General features: G+C 38.6%; 1 protein-coding gene across 8 annotated transcripts in view; it reads right to left on the bottom strand.

Annotated features, from left to right (window-relative positions):
- The window catches only part of Atp6v0a1 (ATPase H+ transporting V0 subunit a1), a 51,547-nt gene that overhangs the window by 17,331 nt on the left and 16,561 nt on the right, over window positions 1-17,655 (bottom strand). For 4 of the 8 annotated variants that reach the window (XM_074045761.1, XM_074045763.1, XM_074045762.1 and 1 more), the window contains 12 exons: window positions 15,408-15,511; window positions 14,960-15,086; window positions 13,136-13,218; window positions 12,450-12,543; window positions 10,165-10,377; window positions 8,700-8,850; window positions 8,162-8,301; window positions 7,729-7,886; window positions 6,870-6,960; window positions 5,199-5,317; window positions 4,157-4,373; window positions 3,667-3,774 (listed from right to left, as the gene is read on the bottom strand). In XM_074045761.1, coding sequence (XP_073901862.1) covers window positions 3,667-3,774; window positions 4,157-4,373; window positions 5,199-5,317; window positions 6,870-6,960; window positions 7,729-7,886; window positions 8,162-8,301; window positions 8,700-8,850; window positions 10,165-10,377; window positions 12,450-12,543; window positions 13,136-13,218; window positions 14,960-15,086; window positions 15,408-15,511 — 1,605 coding nt within the window. Of the gene's footprint in view, window positions 1-3,666; window positions 3,775-4,156; window positions 4,374-5,198; window positions 5,318-6,869; window positions 6,961-7,728; window positions 7,887-8,161; window positions 8,302-8,699; window positions 8,851-10,164; window positions 10,378-12,449; window positions 12,544-13,135; window positions 13,219-14,735; window positions 14,916-14,959; window positions 15,087-15,407; window positions 15,512-17,655 lie in introns of those variants that run through there. The other 4 variants (XM_020165158.2, XM_074045764.1, XM_074045766.1 and 1 more) reach the window with 2 other exon arrangements.

Below are 17,655 nucleotides of genomic sequence, written 5' to 3'. Positions count from 1 at the left end.
CCAGGCAGAGTTGGGTTAGATCTAGTGGATGCCAATTAGTGCTAACCTGCAGCAGAGTGGGAAGGAACATAGGAAACAGTCCCCTTGTACCCCTCTGTAGGGTTTCTGTCCAGACTGGAGCTAGAGGACTGCTCTCTTAAAATACGGCCTTCCAGACAGCAGCATGAACAATGCACAAGCAGATCTAGCCAACTTCCCTTGGTACCCCTCCTCAGTTTCACTTTTTGGGGTGCTTCTTCTACCACAGTTCACTGGCCAGCTCAGACCCTGGCATTTGCATATATTCCTCCTCTTCCTACAGCAGTGGTTCAAGAGAATCAGCTACATTAGGTCATCTTGGAAGCTGCATTTCAAATACTATCCCCAGAAACTGTAAATTTAGGTCTGGGTTGGGGTACAGGAAATCTGTATTTAAAAAATATTTCCCTAAGTATAAATCGTGTAATCATTGTGAAGGATATATTAAAATGTAAAACACATTCATCCTTTGAGATTCAGCAATCCCACTGCTGGAATATCTATGCTTGCAAAACTTTAATAAGATACAAATGGACAATGTACCATTGTCTCTAATTGAAAAGAATTGGGAACAACTGACACACCCATCAACCACCCATCAACTAGATTGATTACACAATTTTGGCATATCCAACGAAATAATCTATAGAATGCTAAGCTACCATAAAAAAAGAGTGATGATCACTGTGAAACAACCTCTAAACTACACTAAATTAAAAAAAAAAAAATCCAAATAAATCAAGGGGCATAAGAGTGTTATAGTTTAAAGCACAATTCTTAATATGTCTCTCCTACATACACACAATTCTTCAACTGATGAACACATATACTGGAAGCAAAGCCCCTACCTGTTAACAATACCCAAGAGGAGGAGAACTATGGTGGGGACTGAGGTTTCTTCTTGGTTAGTACTAAATGCATTCTCTAGTCAAGTATACATATTGCTTTATTTTTTAATGTTAGGGGGACTGTCTGGGTCATGGAATTATGAGCAACTTTTATTTCTTCCACTTACTTGTTTTAATACCCTAAGAAACGAATTCTAAGTTTGCCAGGTGGTTCTGATGTGTAGTCAGATTTGAAAACCACTTCTAGGTCAGGCATGAAGGGCACCTGACCACCCTCAAAAGGAGGACTACAAGTATAACAAAGGGCACAAGACAGGACTCCAGCATATTCTGGGCTGGGTTATAGGAAGAGGAGGAAGGCTTCAGGATTCAAAGTGCCCAAAACGGAAGGCCATTTCTGAAGTTTTCCCCGCCAACCAGCAGTGCAGACAGGTTAAATCTCCCAGCCAGATGCTAACAAGTATCCCCTCAGACCACAAGGAATTAGAGTTACAAAAAGGGGGATGAGAGACACACAGTACAAAACAGAAAAGAAAAACTAAACTGTAATATACCACTTATAGACAATCAAGAGGACAAAAAAAAAAGAACAAAATCAGATTAGTGTTCATATCCTCAGCTCTTTGAGGTGAAGAATCCAGGCCCTTCTTGTCAAGTGATCATCCTGGTGTGTCAGCTGCTCTCTAGAAAACAGATGTTCAGCTACAAAACCAGTGGGATAAGAAGGCTCTGTATATGTGCAGGTTTCCAGGTTGGGGATCTTAATATGAAGTTTGGCATAGAAGATGTACCAGATTTAAAAGCATTAAGATCTTCTCGGAAGCACCTTCAATGCTGAGACTATCAGAAAGAAGACTGTGCAATGAGAACATCAGCAACAGTGGTATGTGCTTTATTTCTCATAGGAAAGGAGAGTTAGTCTCTACTTGAAAACAGTTTCAAGTAGCAAGATCAAAATTTTTTCTGATCTTAAATATCAGTCCGTTTAGACTAGTTCTAGAAGGATGACTAAACAGTTTTCAAGTTTAAAATGATGAGGAACCTCTACTGGAGGAAATAGCTATTCGTGTAAATATTTCATTTTCCTTAAAGGAATATGTGCTACTAGAACATGGAAGTAAGTAAGTAATCACTACCAGTGAGACTTTTAAAATCTAGAATATGTTGGGCTATTTTGAAATTATTGAATTTTAAGATTTTGGTTAAAAGATGCTTTTGAGGACAATTATTCAAATGCTGTTTGACAAATGCTGTTTACAGAAGATGACTTCGGTTATTACACCAAATGCGCAGTAAGCATGAGACACATGGGGAGTGAAGGTCTCAGTGAAAAAGGACATGAGGGCTTCTGAGTCTCTCACAATAAAGGAACACAAGTATACACACTCACTCTAAGGAGGGTAAGTCATCCCTAAAACAAACCAAATGTTCAAGCGTAACTCTGAAGTAGAACTCTAAAGTACAGGAAAATCAATTCAAGAATCACAGAGATGTTCTTGCTTCCATGCTGAAAAATCATCTAATACATGGTCACAAAATACAGACATGAGAGTGGATGAATCCAAAAGCTGCCACCTTAGATTAAGATGATGGGATTCAGAGAGGGTATAATAGCCACTGTACTCCCATGTATAGAACTATATTTACATATTTGAATAGAAATTTAGTAGACCAATGGTAAAGATGACATCAGAATCTATTCTTAAGAGGTGGAAAGCTCTTCTGTCATCATTTCAATGAGTAACAAGGACATACTTCCCTAGAGCACACGTGTCCCATGCTATTTAATGCTCTCATGCTCTCAATAGCATTAGAAGAATTCTGCTGCACTGTTTGCCACCTCTTTAATTTAAAATGTTTGGTTTGATGGATTTAATTCACTCACTGTTGCAGCCGCTGCTGCCTCTAGTCCCTGTTGGCTCGGGGTTGGGCTGACTGGGGCCTCCACAGGTTGCCCTTCCTGATAGTGAATGGAAGAAAAGAAGAAGGGAGAAGAAAACGAAAGAGGGAGGGAGGGAGAGGGAGACGAATGGGGGGGGTACATGAAAGGATGAAAATGGTCAGAAAAGGGAGAAGGAGGGTCTTGTAACTCAGCTGCTTTCCAACAGGAAGAATAATCTCACAGCCTCATGAGAATCATGCAACAAGATCTTTTGGGTTTTCCCAGGCAGTGCAGTAAGAAAGCATTGTTGGATAGCCAGAAGTTACACACAATACCAAACATTTGACAGACTTAACTTTGTGTGTATGTGTGTAGAATTCAGATGCACACATACATCAAGTAAACACATGTATTATGTATGTATGCTGCTTTTTAAAAAGAAAAAAAAAAAACCAATGTGCTTTAAATCAAACCTTTTCCCTAGATGTTTTGGTCAGTGAAAGTATCATGGTCTCATTTTAAAAGAAAATGTCTCAGCGCCAGTCCTGTGGTTGCCCAGGCAAACCACATAAGTGGGTTCACGGTCTGCACCTCATGTAGCCTTGTTTTGGCTGATGCTGCATTTAGACAGGCCTGGGCCTGGATTCTGCTGAGAATAGCATGAGTAAATCATGACCACAAAAGGTAAAAATGTATGACTTATTCTCTCTACTCAGCCACTCAAAGCTGAATCCAGATGTCTGAGCAGCAAATATGTATTTCTCTGACTTTAGCAGGCCCAGTGCTTATGCAGGGATACAAAACAAATGCACCTTAAGAATATATAGATTTTTGCACAATTAATTATATTCGCTGGGAAATTTCCTTGATTTTTAAAAAAGTAAATCTAATACCTTTCAGCAATAGAATTACACTCACCAAATGCTTCCTCCTCAAATATTGATGGCGAAGGACCAGTGGCTTACAGAGCAGCATCCAAGGTACACACAGTAGTGCAACCACTACCAGGAAACACTGAATTCCTTCCTGCAAAGTAAGAATAAGGCCTATCAGATATATGTTCGTTAATCAAATATGAAGTTTCCAGCTGTAGTGCAAATTTCCTCTGAAACAGCATTTCCTTACCAGTACATGAATACTACCTACCTGGTTTCTCAAAATAAGTAGCAGGTAACATAGCAAGCCCGTAAGACAGTAAAACTAGGTATAAATTCTATCCTTTCTGGACACAGAAATTATAGTGAACCCTCCCAAGCTAAGGAGGATGGTCTGAATTTAGATTTGGATATACAGGGCAAAAACCAAATACTACAGAAAGGTGTCTTCAGGCTTGCTTAGGGTCAGAGAAACATCTGTTTTCATGACCTATGGTAATCACCTATGACAGCCCTCCTCTGGGTTGACATACCTGTCCAGAATACAGCATTGGATACCCAGAATCTGGGTAGGAAAACAGGAACATGTTTATAAAATGGATCAGAAGGCTTGGTGCATTCTCAGATGTGTGAGCATCATAGGCTGTCCACTTGTAAAAAATAAGGATAACCAAGTAGCCAAACAAAGAGGACATGAAGATTATTTCAGGAATAAATCCAAAGTAGATATTCAGGGGCTTCTTGAAATAGCTAAAAGGGGAAAGAGGAAAAAAAAAATGTTAAAGAGTGCACAGACCCAAGGTCACTCACTCCTTCATTGAGTGGACTGCTCACTAGATTTTTCAACACAGTGTTCCCTCAGTTCTCTCTATGTCACTTTAAGCAGCAGCAGCCATAAGCTCTTAAATAGAGAATATAGGATTAACTACCACTCCAAACTTTTGGACTTTGAATAGCTCTAGAACCACCTGCATCATTTTCTCTACGAGAAAGGGAATGGAAAACCTACTATACTGAGACCATAGTTCAAAATTTTATGTGAGTTGCACATCAAAAAGAAAAAGAATTCACTCAGGCTGTGGTAGAGTGTCTACATACATGCTCAAGGCTCTGGACTCAATCAACAAAAACAGCAACAAAAGAACTCACTTTGATGAAAATTGCTCAAGTTTTGTGTGTGGTTTTTTTTCCCAGAAATCTTCATTACAACTATGAATTGTTAAGGGACCAATATTAAAGCCTCATTTAAGAGGAGTTTTCTTTTTTTTGTGTGGTACTGGGGCTTGAACTCAGGGCCTTCACCTTGAGCCACTCCACCAGCCCTTTTTTTGTGATGGGTTTTTTAAGACAGGGTCTCTTGAACTATTTGCCTGGGCTGGCTTCACACATTGATCCTCCTGATTACAAGTGTGAGCTGCCGGCACCCAGCAGACCATGAGATTTTAATAAATTATTTCTATAATACAGAGCTGAGGTCTGAGTTATTGATTCTCCCCAAAGATGTTAGGATTTCGTAGGCAAAAGCATTATCTAAACTATGAACATTCTTATGATGAAAGGAACGGAACTACTCACATATGATTGAAAAGGCTCAGGCTGACTCCAAACATCATATGGATGATACCAAGAATAACAGACATCTTCATTTTAAAGGAGTTGAGAAAGGTCAGTTTATTGGTTGCAATGTTCCAAATCTGTCACAACCCAAGACCAAAAAAAAAAAAGGTATTACTCAAAGAATTCTCAAATGGGGAAGTATGGTATTCATCTGTTTAAAAAAACACTTGTTTTTCACTATGGAAAATTCTAAACATTTAAATACAATAACAAACTCCTATGTATCCACTGGATTCATGCCAATCTTGCCTCATCATACTTTTTCCCTACTCTCTATTACTTTGAAATTCCATGTCATTTTATCTTTAAATATTTCAATATGGATCTCCAAAAGGTAAGGGTAAAAACATGACAAATACAGTCATCACACCAAAAAAGCATTAACAATTCTTCTTCTTCTTTTTTTTTTTTTTTTTTGTGCTGGGGATTAAATCCAAGGCTAGGTGAGTGTTCTACCACTGAGCTACATACTTGGCCCCAGCAATGCTTCTTTAATATTAGAAAATACACAGTCAGAATTCAAATTTGTCTTTTTTGTCTTTTTGGCAGTACTGGGATTTGAACTCAGGGCCTTGTGCTTGCTAGGCAGGCACTCTCTACCACTTGTGCCACATCCCCAGTCCTATTTTCAGATAGGGTCTCACATTTTTGCCCAAGCCTGCTTAGACTGTAATCCTCCTGTTTATGTTTCCCAAATAGCTGGGATGACAGGCATGTATCACCACATCCAGCTTATTGCTGAGATGGCGGTCTCGCCAACCTTTGCCCAGGCTGGACTCGAACCCTGATCCTCTCAATCTGGGATTACAGGCATAAACCTTCACTTAATTAACTTTTTTTTTTTTTTTTTTTTTTTTTTTTGCAGTACTGGGACTTGAATTCAGGGTTTTCTTGAGCCACTCTACCAGCCCTATTTTTGTGATGGGTTTTTTTGAGATAGGGTCTTGTGAACTATCTGCCTGGGCTGGCTTTGAACTGCGATCCTTCTGATCTCTGCCTCCTGAGTAGCTAGGATTATAGGCATGAGCTACCGGCGCCCTGCTTAATTCATATTCTTAAATTGTTGCCCCTGATTTTTTTTTTTTTTCTAAACACACAAACAATATTAAATCATACTTTATTTGCCAAAGTATTCAAGAAAAACATTCTGAGATAAGTTTTGGTAAGTATGTAAAGATAAGAATGGAAGCCTAAAATTCATATGCAAGAGAAATTTTTTTGTTAAACCATCTACTAAAAAAAACCAGATTAAATAGAAATAAATTAAGAACTAGGAAGGAGTACTGAAAAATCAATCTTTCCAGAGTCACTATTACTAGCTACCTCAGAAATAAGCAGTGTGGAGAAAAATATGTGGCTCCCCAAAACACATACTGAAGTACTTTGAACAAGTATGTCAAGGTTTTCCAAAAATATGTCAACTTAAAACCAAATAAGGGCTGGCGCTTGGCTTAAGTGGTAGAGCGTGTGTCTAGCAAGCATGAGGCCCTGAGTTCAAACCCCAATACTGCAAGAAAAAAAATCCAAAAAGTCAAAAACTAAATAACTACTTATATTCACTCTAATTCTCTCACTTCAGGGTTATAGTTAAAAACCCTGGAGATAGCATATAAAAAGAAGTGCTCTTACCGGATCAATGCCAAATGGGTATGGTCCACCAAAAACTCCTTGAACAGTTGGGTTCAATTGAAGAATAGGGTTCCCCCGAAGCGTGTCTTCCCTACCATGTTAGGAGAAAAGTCGTATTTATTTTTGATTGAGAGAAGAAAACGGCTGGGCACAAGAAAGGGAAACTGCTGGGCACTGGTGGCTCATGCCTGTAATATTAGCTACTGAGGAGGCAGTGATGAGGATTGTGGTTCAAAGTCAGCCCTCAGCAAATAGTTAGTGAGACCCATCTAGAAAAAAACCTATCATAAAAATAGGACTGGTGGAGTGGCTCAAGCAATAAGAGTACATGCCAGGAGGGGGTAGGGGCAGGGGGGAGAAATGAACCAAGCCTTGTACACACATATGAATAATAAAAGAAAAATGAAAAAAAAAAGAGTACATGCCTATCAAGTGTGAGGCCCTGAACTCAAACCCCAGTGCCGCCAAAAAAACAAAAAAAATTACTGGAGTCCAGAAACTATAAAGAGTGATCTGTTTGCAGTTTGATAAAAGAGGGACTAGTAGCCAAGAATGAGAAAGGATCAGACATAAAGAAAACTTAAACATACATATACAACTAACTAGGGAGTTGGGGGAATCTGCTTTTAATGTTACAAATAAACAAATGCTCTTAACATATAGTCTTAGTTCCTTGATACTTTCGAAAAATCACAAAGCGCTTCACAGATGGAAACATAAATAAGAAGAGGTACTGTGTTATTCTGAAATAGGGACATTGCCAACTACTTCCTAAATGGGTGATAGATTATCGCTTGTCTTACACATTAGAGTTGAATATAAAAGGAATTGGCTTTGACTTTTAGCTTCTGCAACTTACGTCCAATTATATACAGTGAACATCGGCCGTACACTCCAGGATGACCCAAAGATATTAAGAGACTTGGAAAAACAGTCATTGTAGATGAGGCCAGTGTAGATGGAGAACACACCCATCAACAGGATAATGTATCGACCACTGAACACGGTGCTAAACATCTGGGAACCAGAGAAAGAAGTAATGAAAAAGTACTGTTGTAGCTCATGTGGTGACAATGTTATTTAGAATATACTAGCCTTTTTCACTACTTTACACCATCCTGGTTCAGACAGCTTCAACTTTCTTACAATAAATAGCCTCTTTTGTATTCAAATGAACTTAACTTCTCTATTCCCTTTTGATAAGTCATGAACTTCTAAGATCATTATTTTCATAATGAATGTTTGACAAATTGTAAGATTTCAGTCCAATGTGGATGCAACTTAAATATTACCTCATTCTCGCTCTTCTGGGAGAGGATCCGGCTCTCCCTTAACACCATCCACACAGCAAAAAGGGTCATCAAAATGCCATGGCCAAAGTCTCCAAACATCACAGCAAATAGAAAAGGGAACGTGATGATGGTGTACGGAGCTATAAAGAAACCAAAAAAAGAAAAACACAAAGTACATAAAAGCCTAACAATCTTCCAAACACTACATTCTTCTAAGATCCAATCAGATGAGTCCAATCAGATGAGCTTTTTTTGGTAGTGGTGGCATTTGAACTCAGGGCCTTGCCCTTGGTAGGCAAGTACTCTACCACTTAAGCTATGCCTTCAGCCCTGCAATGAGCTGTTAAAGAAGCACTATCTGCCAATACATTTGCTCCTTATGTCAAATGGGCACCACTTTCACAGGAATTGCATACAAGCTGAGGTCTTGACAACATCTTTAGTTTTAAGCCAGTTGCTCAACAGGGTGTAAGAGTGAGGTGTTAAAAGACTCGAACAAGACAAAAACCTCTAAAGGAAAAAGAGTCAATCTTTTTACCTGGGTTTATCTCTCGGTAAGTCCCAATTCCATAAGCATCTACTATGTTCTGAAAGCCGTATGTGAACTTGTTGGTTTTGTTATAGGTCGGGGGAGTCTGGTTTGTCTGCATCCGGTTCAGAATGGAGGGCACAGTGGAACCACTGTGTTCCTGGGAATCAAATCAAATATCACTTTTTTGTTTGTTTGTGGTGCTGGAGATTAAAGTCACATCCTCACACGGTAGGCAAATGCTCTATGTTTGAGCTACATTGCCACCCCACCAAATGCTACCTTTTTCTGAAGCTTTTTCTGATCACTTAATTAGAAAAGCTACACTCTCCCCTCTACACCTATCTCACTCTTAGCATGGACTGTCTTGTTTGTTTTATGCCAACATTTTCTGATAAACTATAAGATATGTGATGCATGTCTGTATATCTCTGTATATATCTAGGCCCTTAGATCAGTGTCTTAGTGCAGTTGCTCTAATTACAAAACAGGAGTACTCCAATAGGAAACTGATGTGGTAGTCATGAAGTATCCTAAAGAATCATGGGTATATGAACAAACCACTTCACCTCACAAAACTGCATTTCCACATCTGTAAAATAAGGACAGTATTCCAGACTACATACAAAATGTACTGTGAATATGTATTAAACAACACTAAAAGTTAAATTGTCAATTACAGCTTCCTGCGGGGTCATGGCAAACACTGTTGGTCGGGCAAATGAAGCCCCAGATACTCCAGACGATGTGGGAGATTGGCTCCAGGGCATCTACCACTTTGTCACCAATTGACATCCAGAGGAACTTGATCCTTAATTTGGTACTCTTTGCTGCCAGAGTTTGGCTGGTCAGGAGCCTGAGTGACATTGACCTAGTGGCCCCTCAGCCAGGGGTATAGCCAAGTAGACAAATGGAATTCCTGTGCTGTACCCACACCTTCCAAAAACACAGCCTAGAATATGTGACCACTGCAAGATAAGGCCAGATGGCAGCTGAAATCTCTCTTTCCTTAACTCCCTTCTGTGGTCAGCAGTCAGCTTTAACTGAAGTGTTGCCTCTGTTTTTTAAAGTTCTGAACATAGTTCCCAAATTTCTGCTGGGGTGATCTATGCTCATGTCCTAAGAAGTAATAATAATGTTTTAACAAATATTTGAAATAAAGGCTGCACACACACACACACAAATTAAACTGTCATAAAAATGGTATTGATTGGCTGGGCATCAGTGGCTCATGCTTGTAATCCTAGCTGATCAGGAGAATCATGGTTCGAGGCCAGCCTGGGCAAAAAGTGAGACTCTATCTCAAAAATACCCAACACCACAAAAAAAAAAAAGTTATTATTCTTATTGGTGAATAATAATATTCACCAATATTATATATTGGTGAATAATAATATTGGTGAATAATAAAAATAATAAAAAGTTATTATTCTTTTCCTAGATACAAGCTTCTCTGCTACCTCTGGGGACTCACCGTGCCCCTTCTGAGCGCAAACTGGATGGAGTCAAGGTCAGTGACTGGGCACCAAACCTCTGCAATCAGGCATTTCTGGGTCACGTCTATGTTGCACAGGTTCAGGGTGTGGTAGATAGCCTTCATCTTCCGCACCTTGATGAACCAGACCCGAATGTTCTTAGCAGCTGCCTGCAGAACCCTTTGGCGGTGATCCTCCGTTTGATTCAGAACCTGGGGAGAAAGGAAAAGGGGAGGAACCCTTCTACCCCAAGTCTTAGATCTCAAGATAGGAATGGCAAAGAGGCACAGCTTTCTAAAAAAGGGTTTCCTTCCTCTGGCTAGATTTTGTTGTTGTTAAATTATAAGAAATATGAGTTCTAATTAGTAATATTCATTTTCATTTAGCTTCAAGCTGAAGAGAAACCTAAGAAAACATTTTTTAGCTTTTCTGTCAATATTCAACCTTATCACCCACCCAAGGCACAACAAATGTTGGTCCCTTGCTTTTACTTGAATTGTTAAAGAGTGAAGACATTCTAGGTAGAGCCTTAACTCAAAGGAGGGAGTTGCACAGACCCCTACAAATGAACAAACCCACACTTAAGAACAGCAAGCTGTAGACTACCCTGCACATGAATGAGTATTATGAAAGAGGCTATGCCAACCACCTGCCCATCCCTGGAACATGAGCTGGGAGACACTGTGATATGAAGCACACCCATAGCCCCTATAATGGTCTGGAATGCCACATACCACTACCATAATGGGTCACGCTTTTGAAGGAAAACAGCTAAACCCATTGCTCCCAACTGGAAGGAACCCTCACACTTTTGTAGGAGAATCTACCTTAAATCCCTGCATTTCTTTGAAGAGGAAAAAGCATCATACTAACAATGTTAAGCACAAGTCTTCATCATAGAAGGTTCTTCAAGTTAGTTCAGAACAAGGTAGCAACTACTCCCTGAAAAACTGTCCTGTACAGAGGAAGATGACTTCCACAGGAAGATAAAAGGAAATTTTTTTTAAAGCCAGGGAAACTGTGTCACTTTATGAGCTACTTTCTTTCCTTCTAGTTGTTAACTACTTCATAATTAATATCAAAACTTCTTCTGGAATGATGCTAAATAAATTTGCAACCAAGGTACTAGTTGCTTTTCTCTTTCCTTATCACACACCTTGCTATTCAATTTCTTTTTAAAGTTTTAATTCCTATAGTTAGACTTTTTTTTTTTTTTTTCAGTACTGGGGTTTGAACTCAGGGCCTCACACTTGCTAAGGCAGGCGTTCTGCTTGAGCCACTCTGCCAGCCCATAACTGGACTTTTTAAAAATCAAATTCTAGTCATTAATAATGACTATTGCACATGGTCTTTAAATATCCTCAAAAGCCTGGAAGGAGACAGCCCTAGACACCAGAATGTGCTAATATAGCTATCACCCACCAGTTCTAAAAAAACTCTTTTACTCTGATTAAAAAGGTATGAGTATCTCAAAAAAGCTGACAATAGGTCATATACAATGGGGGTTGAAGGGGAAGACAAGAAAAGGAATTGAAATGGGAGTTATTACATATCCCTCACAATTTTGTCACTTCTAGAAGGAATGTCTTTGGAATGAGGTGTAGTTATTAATGTTTCAATCATTACAATCCCTCTTTCAAATAGAACAAGCCCCACTAGCCATCCTTTCCTTCCAAAGACTCACAAATTATGACTCCTTTCTTAGAACCCTGAGATAACCATTGTGTGCATAACACACACTTGGTAAAACTCTAACTCAATTTCTTGTTGGGTTCAAAAGTCATGCTGAGGCTATTTGGCTGGACTGTGTGGTTAAGATCAAAGGTGACCAGGAAGATACACCACGCTGTTAAAAATAGCTGCCTTGGACAGCAGTGCGTGCAAGAGGGCAGAATGGACTTTACATGTACTTCTGGATTAACTGATTTTATTCTTAACTAAGCACACTTAATTTTTTTATTATAAAAATAGCTCACAAAAAAAAAATCTCAGACTTACGAGGTGAAGGGGAATTGAATATGCTAAGCAACAACAATTCCAGATGCACAACATTCCTGTCTTGTTTGAGACTAATACTATTTTTAACAGTCATTCCCTAAGCCCTGAGACTTTCCCCAACTCCCAGGGGGTCTTATTATGCATGGACGTTTTTTTCTTTTTTTGTATCTTAAAATGCTACAACTGCCTAACAAACAGTAATTCAAGTAATTCAGTAATTCAAGGAAGAAGAATGGTACTCTATTGTAGAGTTCACAAAAACAAATTCCCTCCGCCCTCTGTGTACCATTTGGAGATCATCAATCCTGGTATTGACTCCAGAAGCCATTTCTTTCCTCTCCTGTGGTGTCTCAGGACAGGGATAGAGTGAAGCTCGGAACCTAGAATGTATGGACACAGCTTTAGAAACATCATATTCAATTAAATAATCCCAGAAAATAATCCTAACTAACAAGGAGGATCAAAACAGAATTAGGTCAGGCTGATGTGTTAATCAATATTGATTATTTATGTGAAGTAGCCTGCAAATACAGCAATAAAATTTGAACTATCTTGACATTCTTTATAACTATGAAATTCCCTTAAGATTGAAAAAAAAATTATAAAATAAATTTTATTATAGATTACTGAAGAAAAACAGCATAGAAAAAGCTCTGGTCATAAGACAGACTTTCAGAAAACTTAGGTACACAGTACTTATGGCATTATGCTGGTATGTAAACCCACTGTCCCAGAATAAAGGAAACTGTGGTTTTGACAACACTTTTAAAAAAAGAACTTGGAAAAAAGAAAAAAAAAAAAAAAGAACTTGGGCTATTTCTAATGGTTTAAAACAGTCCTACTATTATTTAATGATACATTCACTGTGTCAAAAAGGCTCAAAATGATCTGCACTTCACTATTCTGAATCTTAAGGTGTAACAGTTAAGCAACATGGCTATACCGTCTTGGGTGGAGGCAGGTGTCTCTTACCCTTCACAGATTTTCTTCACTCTGTTTTTCAGCTGATCGCCTTGGAAGAAAATGATAAACACAGACTTGTGCACGTAGTCACCCTAGGCCCCAGAAGCAAAAACCAAGAGTTCAGACCTCTAGATCTGGATGTAAATTTCTTAAACATCTTGGCTTTCTCTGTGATATAGGAATTATAGGAATTCTTCAAGGATAGGCCTCCTGCACTCCATTTCTTAAGCTCCATTTTAAGAATGTACTATAGCCTCTAATTCACAAAAATTTTCTATTTTCAGACACAACCAGAAGAGAAGCTAGCTAAGATGATATTCCTCTTAGCAGTTTAGCCTTATTTTCCAATTCAACTTTAACTCTTATATTGCATGAATGACCAAAGTATAGAAGAAAGAGATGGAAGCACTCTTGTCTGTTCCAGGGCTTAGAAAGTTCCAGATAAAGGGAGTTGAATAACTACAAGGAATTAAGTTACTGGGAAGAATGTTGGTGTAGAATCTCGCAAATCATGCCAATTTGGATTTTATGGTGCAGGGAGAAAGAATCAATCCCAAGTTTACACCTGGAATATGATGCAAGGACTAGAAGCAAAGATCCCAATAAAATATGGTAACAGGGTATTAACCAGGATTGTCCCTGCTTGCATCAATTTCTCACATTCATGTAGAATATTACTGCTTTTATAAAAAGAAAACAAAAGTTTAGAAGGATAAAAGAAAATGACAAAAGAATGTCAGGCCTGAAAATCCTAAACCCCTAAATTCTCTGGGCTAAACTGGAGCTCATTCTTTGTGCAGCTACTCTATCACAGGTGTCAGGCCCCCCTTCCATGGATTTGTGGATAAAAATAATCTTTCTGTTGCCAAGGAGAAATGTGACTGAATATTCCTAAAATGAGCTCCATATTAGGTGTGATCTCAGATTTCAATGTTTCTACAACCCAGTGAGATTGTAAAACGACACACCAATGTAAAGGGATTCACCTTATGTGTCACCCCATTCCTACCTGATACGGAGCATAAAAGCACGTATTAGCACAATCCACCCAACCTGAGAAGTCTCAAAATTCAATCTCTCTTCTTATGGTAGAGCAAAGAATACTAATTTAAAACATTCATAAAATACTCTAGGCCAGAAAAACCAACTCCAGGCATCTAAATAATACTAATCCAAGAGCAAAACATTATTTTTGTAGGACATTTCACCTTTTCTTAAAATCCCTGAAATGAGAACTATGTTCATGTAGGTTTAGGTGATGAACTGTCCCATTACATCAGATACAAAGATATCAGGCTGTTCCTATTTTCCATAGTAGTAGGTGGGGAATATCACCTTATCTTGTACAATAGCTATTCTTAAACTAAGTTTCTGATTCTCCCAGTAAAAAAAGCAGAAAATAAAGTCTTACCAAGTAAAATTTATCAACTTATAAAGTTTAGGAAATTTCTCCTCTTTTTACACATGAGTATCACTAAATTTTTAACCAGATGTTTTGCTTTAATTTTCATAAAAGGCAATTTTTCTTTCAGCTTCAGACTAGCAACAGGAAGTATATTAAGTCTAAAATAATTGGAAAAAAACATTTCCAATAAAAACAAATACCTACATGGATAAGGCTTGAAAATATATGTGTCATGTATACATCAGATGTACACACAAAGGGAGTTAAGTTTGAGGAAAGGAGCAGTCCTTCAAGTTCTCAGATCAAAGCAGGAATAAGCAGAAGGGCTCCTCTGTGGAAGGGGAGGATTCAGGTGGTGCCATGCTGTGCTACTGCTCTGTGCTCCATTTACAAGACCTACTCCACATGACACAATCTCCTTGTCTTACAGTTACAGGATCCTCCAGGGGGTTCTCGATTTCAGCCTGTCTCAGGAACACATTCCCTCGGCACACTCGCCAAAGCATGCGTTCAAAAGTAGGAATGCGCTCCCGGTTAATCACACCAGCCACGAAGCTGTGGGGAGAAGAACCAGATTGGGAACTTTAGTCCATGATAGGGTATGGGAAGTTTTAAATGAGAGAAGGACAAAGATTATATACTACACATGAGACTATGAACTGTCAAGTTAAAAAGCCCACCAGAGTCTTATTCTGGACCCAGCAGAGGGTTGACAGACAATTCAGGAACTGAATCCAAAGATGGAGAAACACTTCTCAACAAGCTCAGAAGACAGGCCATCCTGCCAACAAGTTAATCCCCTGCCTCACTGCTCTACTGAGCAGGAAAAAAAGAACATGACCCCACTGGGTATAGGAAGTCTGGAGTGGTACTTACCCAAGCCTTAAAGGTGTGCCTCTTCCCATTTCACTTGGCTCCAAGAGGGATGAGGACTCTTCCAACAGGTCTGGATCCGCCATCTGCTGATGATGCAATTCAGCCTGAATTCACAAATCAATTAATATCTAATGAAAATAGTTAGTGGCATGCAGGGAACGAGGAGCCAGGAGACAGGTTCAGAAAATAAAGGTGGGAAAAAAAACAAAACAAAACCAAAAAAATCAACCAAACCACCTAAAGAGAGGACACACTCACAAAAAGACGCAGAATAGAAGAAGAAAACAAAAGAAATAAACAAAAGGTAAAAAAAAAAAAAAAAAAAAGCATAATCACCCCAGTAAAGCATCTGGGAAAATGGTTTCAGAAATAAAGAATAAAAGAAAAAACATTAAATGATGGTGACATGTATAAATCTGCTACTTGGTGGAAGCCATTTTCTCTTCAAAGTTACCCTGAATGAACCAGGAAATACCTTTATATATGGACAGGAAGCTAGAACACTCTCCTTTTTGAGCCAAAATGAAGCAGCTCTGTAGATACTCACAATAGTTAATTTCTACACAGTTACAAACTAGAACCTCCTCTGTGTGAGATGTGGAAGATAAAACCTCTCTTTCCAAGTGAGAAGCAAGGGCCTGTACTCTCTTGAACACAGTGTGATCTGGAGAAAGACAGGGGTACTTACAGATATCTAGGTTTTCCAGGCTTTTAAGAAATTCAGAATATGAGAACTGACAATATGGCCACATATATAAAATACCCCAAAACATGGGATTTAAAGAGTATTTGTTTCTTCCAAAGGATAAGGACAATAGCTGGGTAGGCCTGGGCTTCCACTGCACCCATAAAGGGAAGAGAAAATGAAAACATATTTGAATGTCCAATTTTCTGACTAGGAATCTAAGAACACTGAGAAAGTTCATAAAGGCTTTACAGTGAAAGAATTCTTGAGAGCACAGCTCAAGAATCAAGTAAAATGAAGAAAAAGTAATAGATAGTAAGCAATCTAGAGGTCCTTGGCTGACTTAATTGGCTGAATTTAAAATGATTTCCACCATGACAGTTTATACAATGAAATGAAGAAGGACCTTCCCATACTATAGAAGTCTATTATTTCCTGGCCTCACCCTACCCAATACATCCTATCACTTTTTATTCCCATCAGAATGGAGAAGCTGCCATAAAAAATAAAGTCTGATCAATTTCTCCATTGCCTGACCTCAACTTTAATATCTAAGTACTCCTTGTTTGACCAAAGACGAAAAAGCCAGAACAATCTTACTATTCAAAAGCCAAACAAAACATCAGAATTTTTCTCTATCTGAAAATTTCAATTTCATTCTACTCCTGTCAACTATGAAAAAATGTCACATGCTTATCTTACTGTAACAAAGAAGGGGAAAAATTAAATATAAAGTACGTAAATCTGAAAGCCAAAAAGGTAAAAAACAATAGTTTTGGGAAGTGGAGATCAAGGCTCATTTAAAGAAAAAGAAAAAAAAAAAAAGTGTGCTCAATCAATAGAGTACCTGCTTTGCAAGCACGAATCCCTAAATTCAAATCCCAGTCCCACCAAAAAAAGTGGGGGGGGGGGGCTGGGACTGTAGCTCAGTGACTTACTGTTTGCCCAGCATGCACAAGGCTCTGGGTTCAATCCCCAGTATCACAAAACAAACAAACAACAAAAAAAAGCATTCATACCAGAAGGGCAGAGAAATATTTTCATGAGATTAGAAATGTTTAATAGGGCTGAGGGTGTTGCTCAAATAGTAGAGAGCCTGCCTAGCCAGCACAAGGCCCTGAGTTCAAACTCCAATATTGCAAAAGTGAAAAAAAAAGTTTAAGATGAAACAGTGGGGACACCAGTTATCATTTGCTTCACATGGAAGTTTAAAGGGGTTCATTTTGATTCAATATGAAATCAAATCAGTTGATTGATTGTTCTTGAGATAGCCCTTGGCAAAAACATTGAAACTGACTGCTACTCCCAAAACCCCTTCTACTTGACTGTGTGGTTCACAGGACCTAAGATAAGTAAATCCTAAATATCAAGTGAAAACATATATGCTCTAGAGAGGACAACTGACAGAATAGCAAACAGCACTTAGCAACTAGACTACTCCAAAGAGTATTGGACTATCAAAGACATCTTTATCTGGGAATCTGAGAATAAAAAAACAGCGGAATTAAAATTAAGCAGAAAATTCAATATTCTAAATATTAATTTCACTGCTTTATACTTAAG

The sequence above is a fragment of the Castor canadensis genome, chromosome 11, assembly GCF_047511655.1.
Source record: "Castor canadensis chromosome 11, mCasCan1.hap1v2, whole genome shotgun sequence".
Taxonomy (NCBI): domain Eukaryota; kingdom Metazoa; phylum Chordata; class Mammalia; order Rodentia; family Castoridae; genus Castor; species Castor canadensis.
This window is presented reverse-complemented; position numbering and strand designations above follow the sequence as displayed.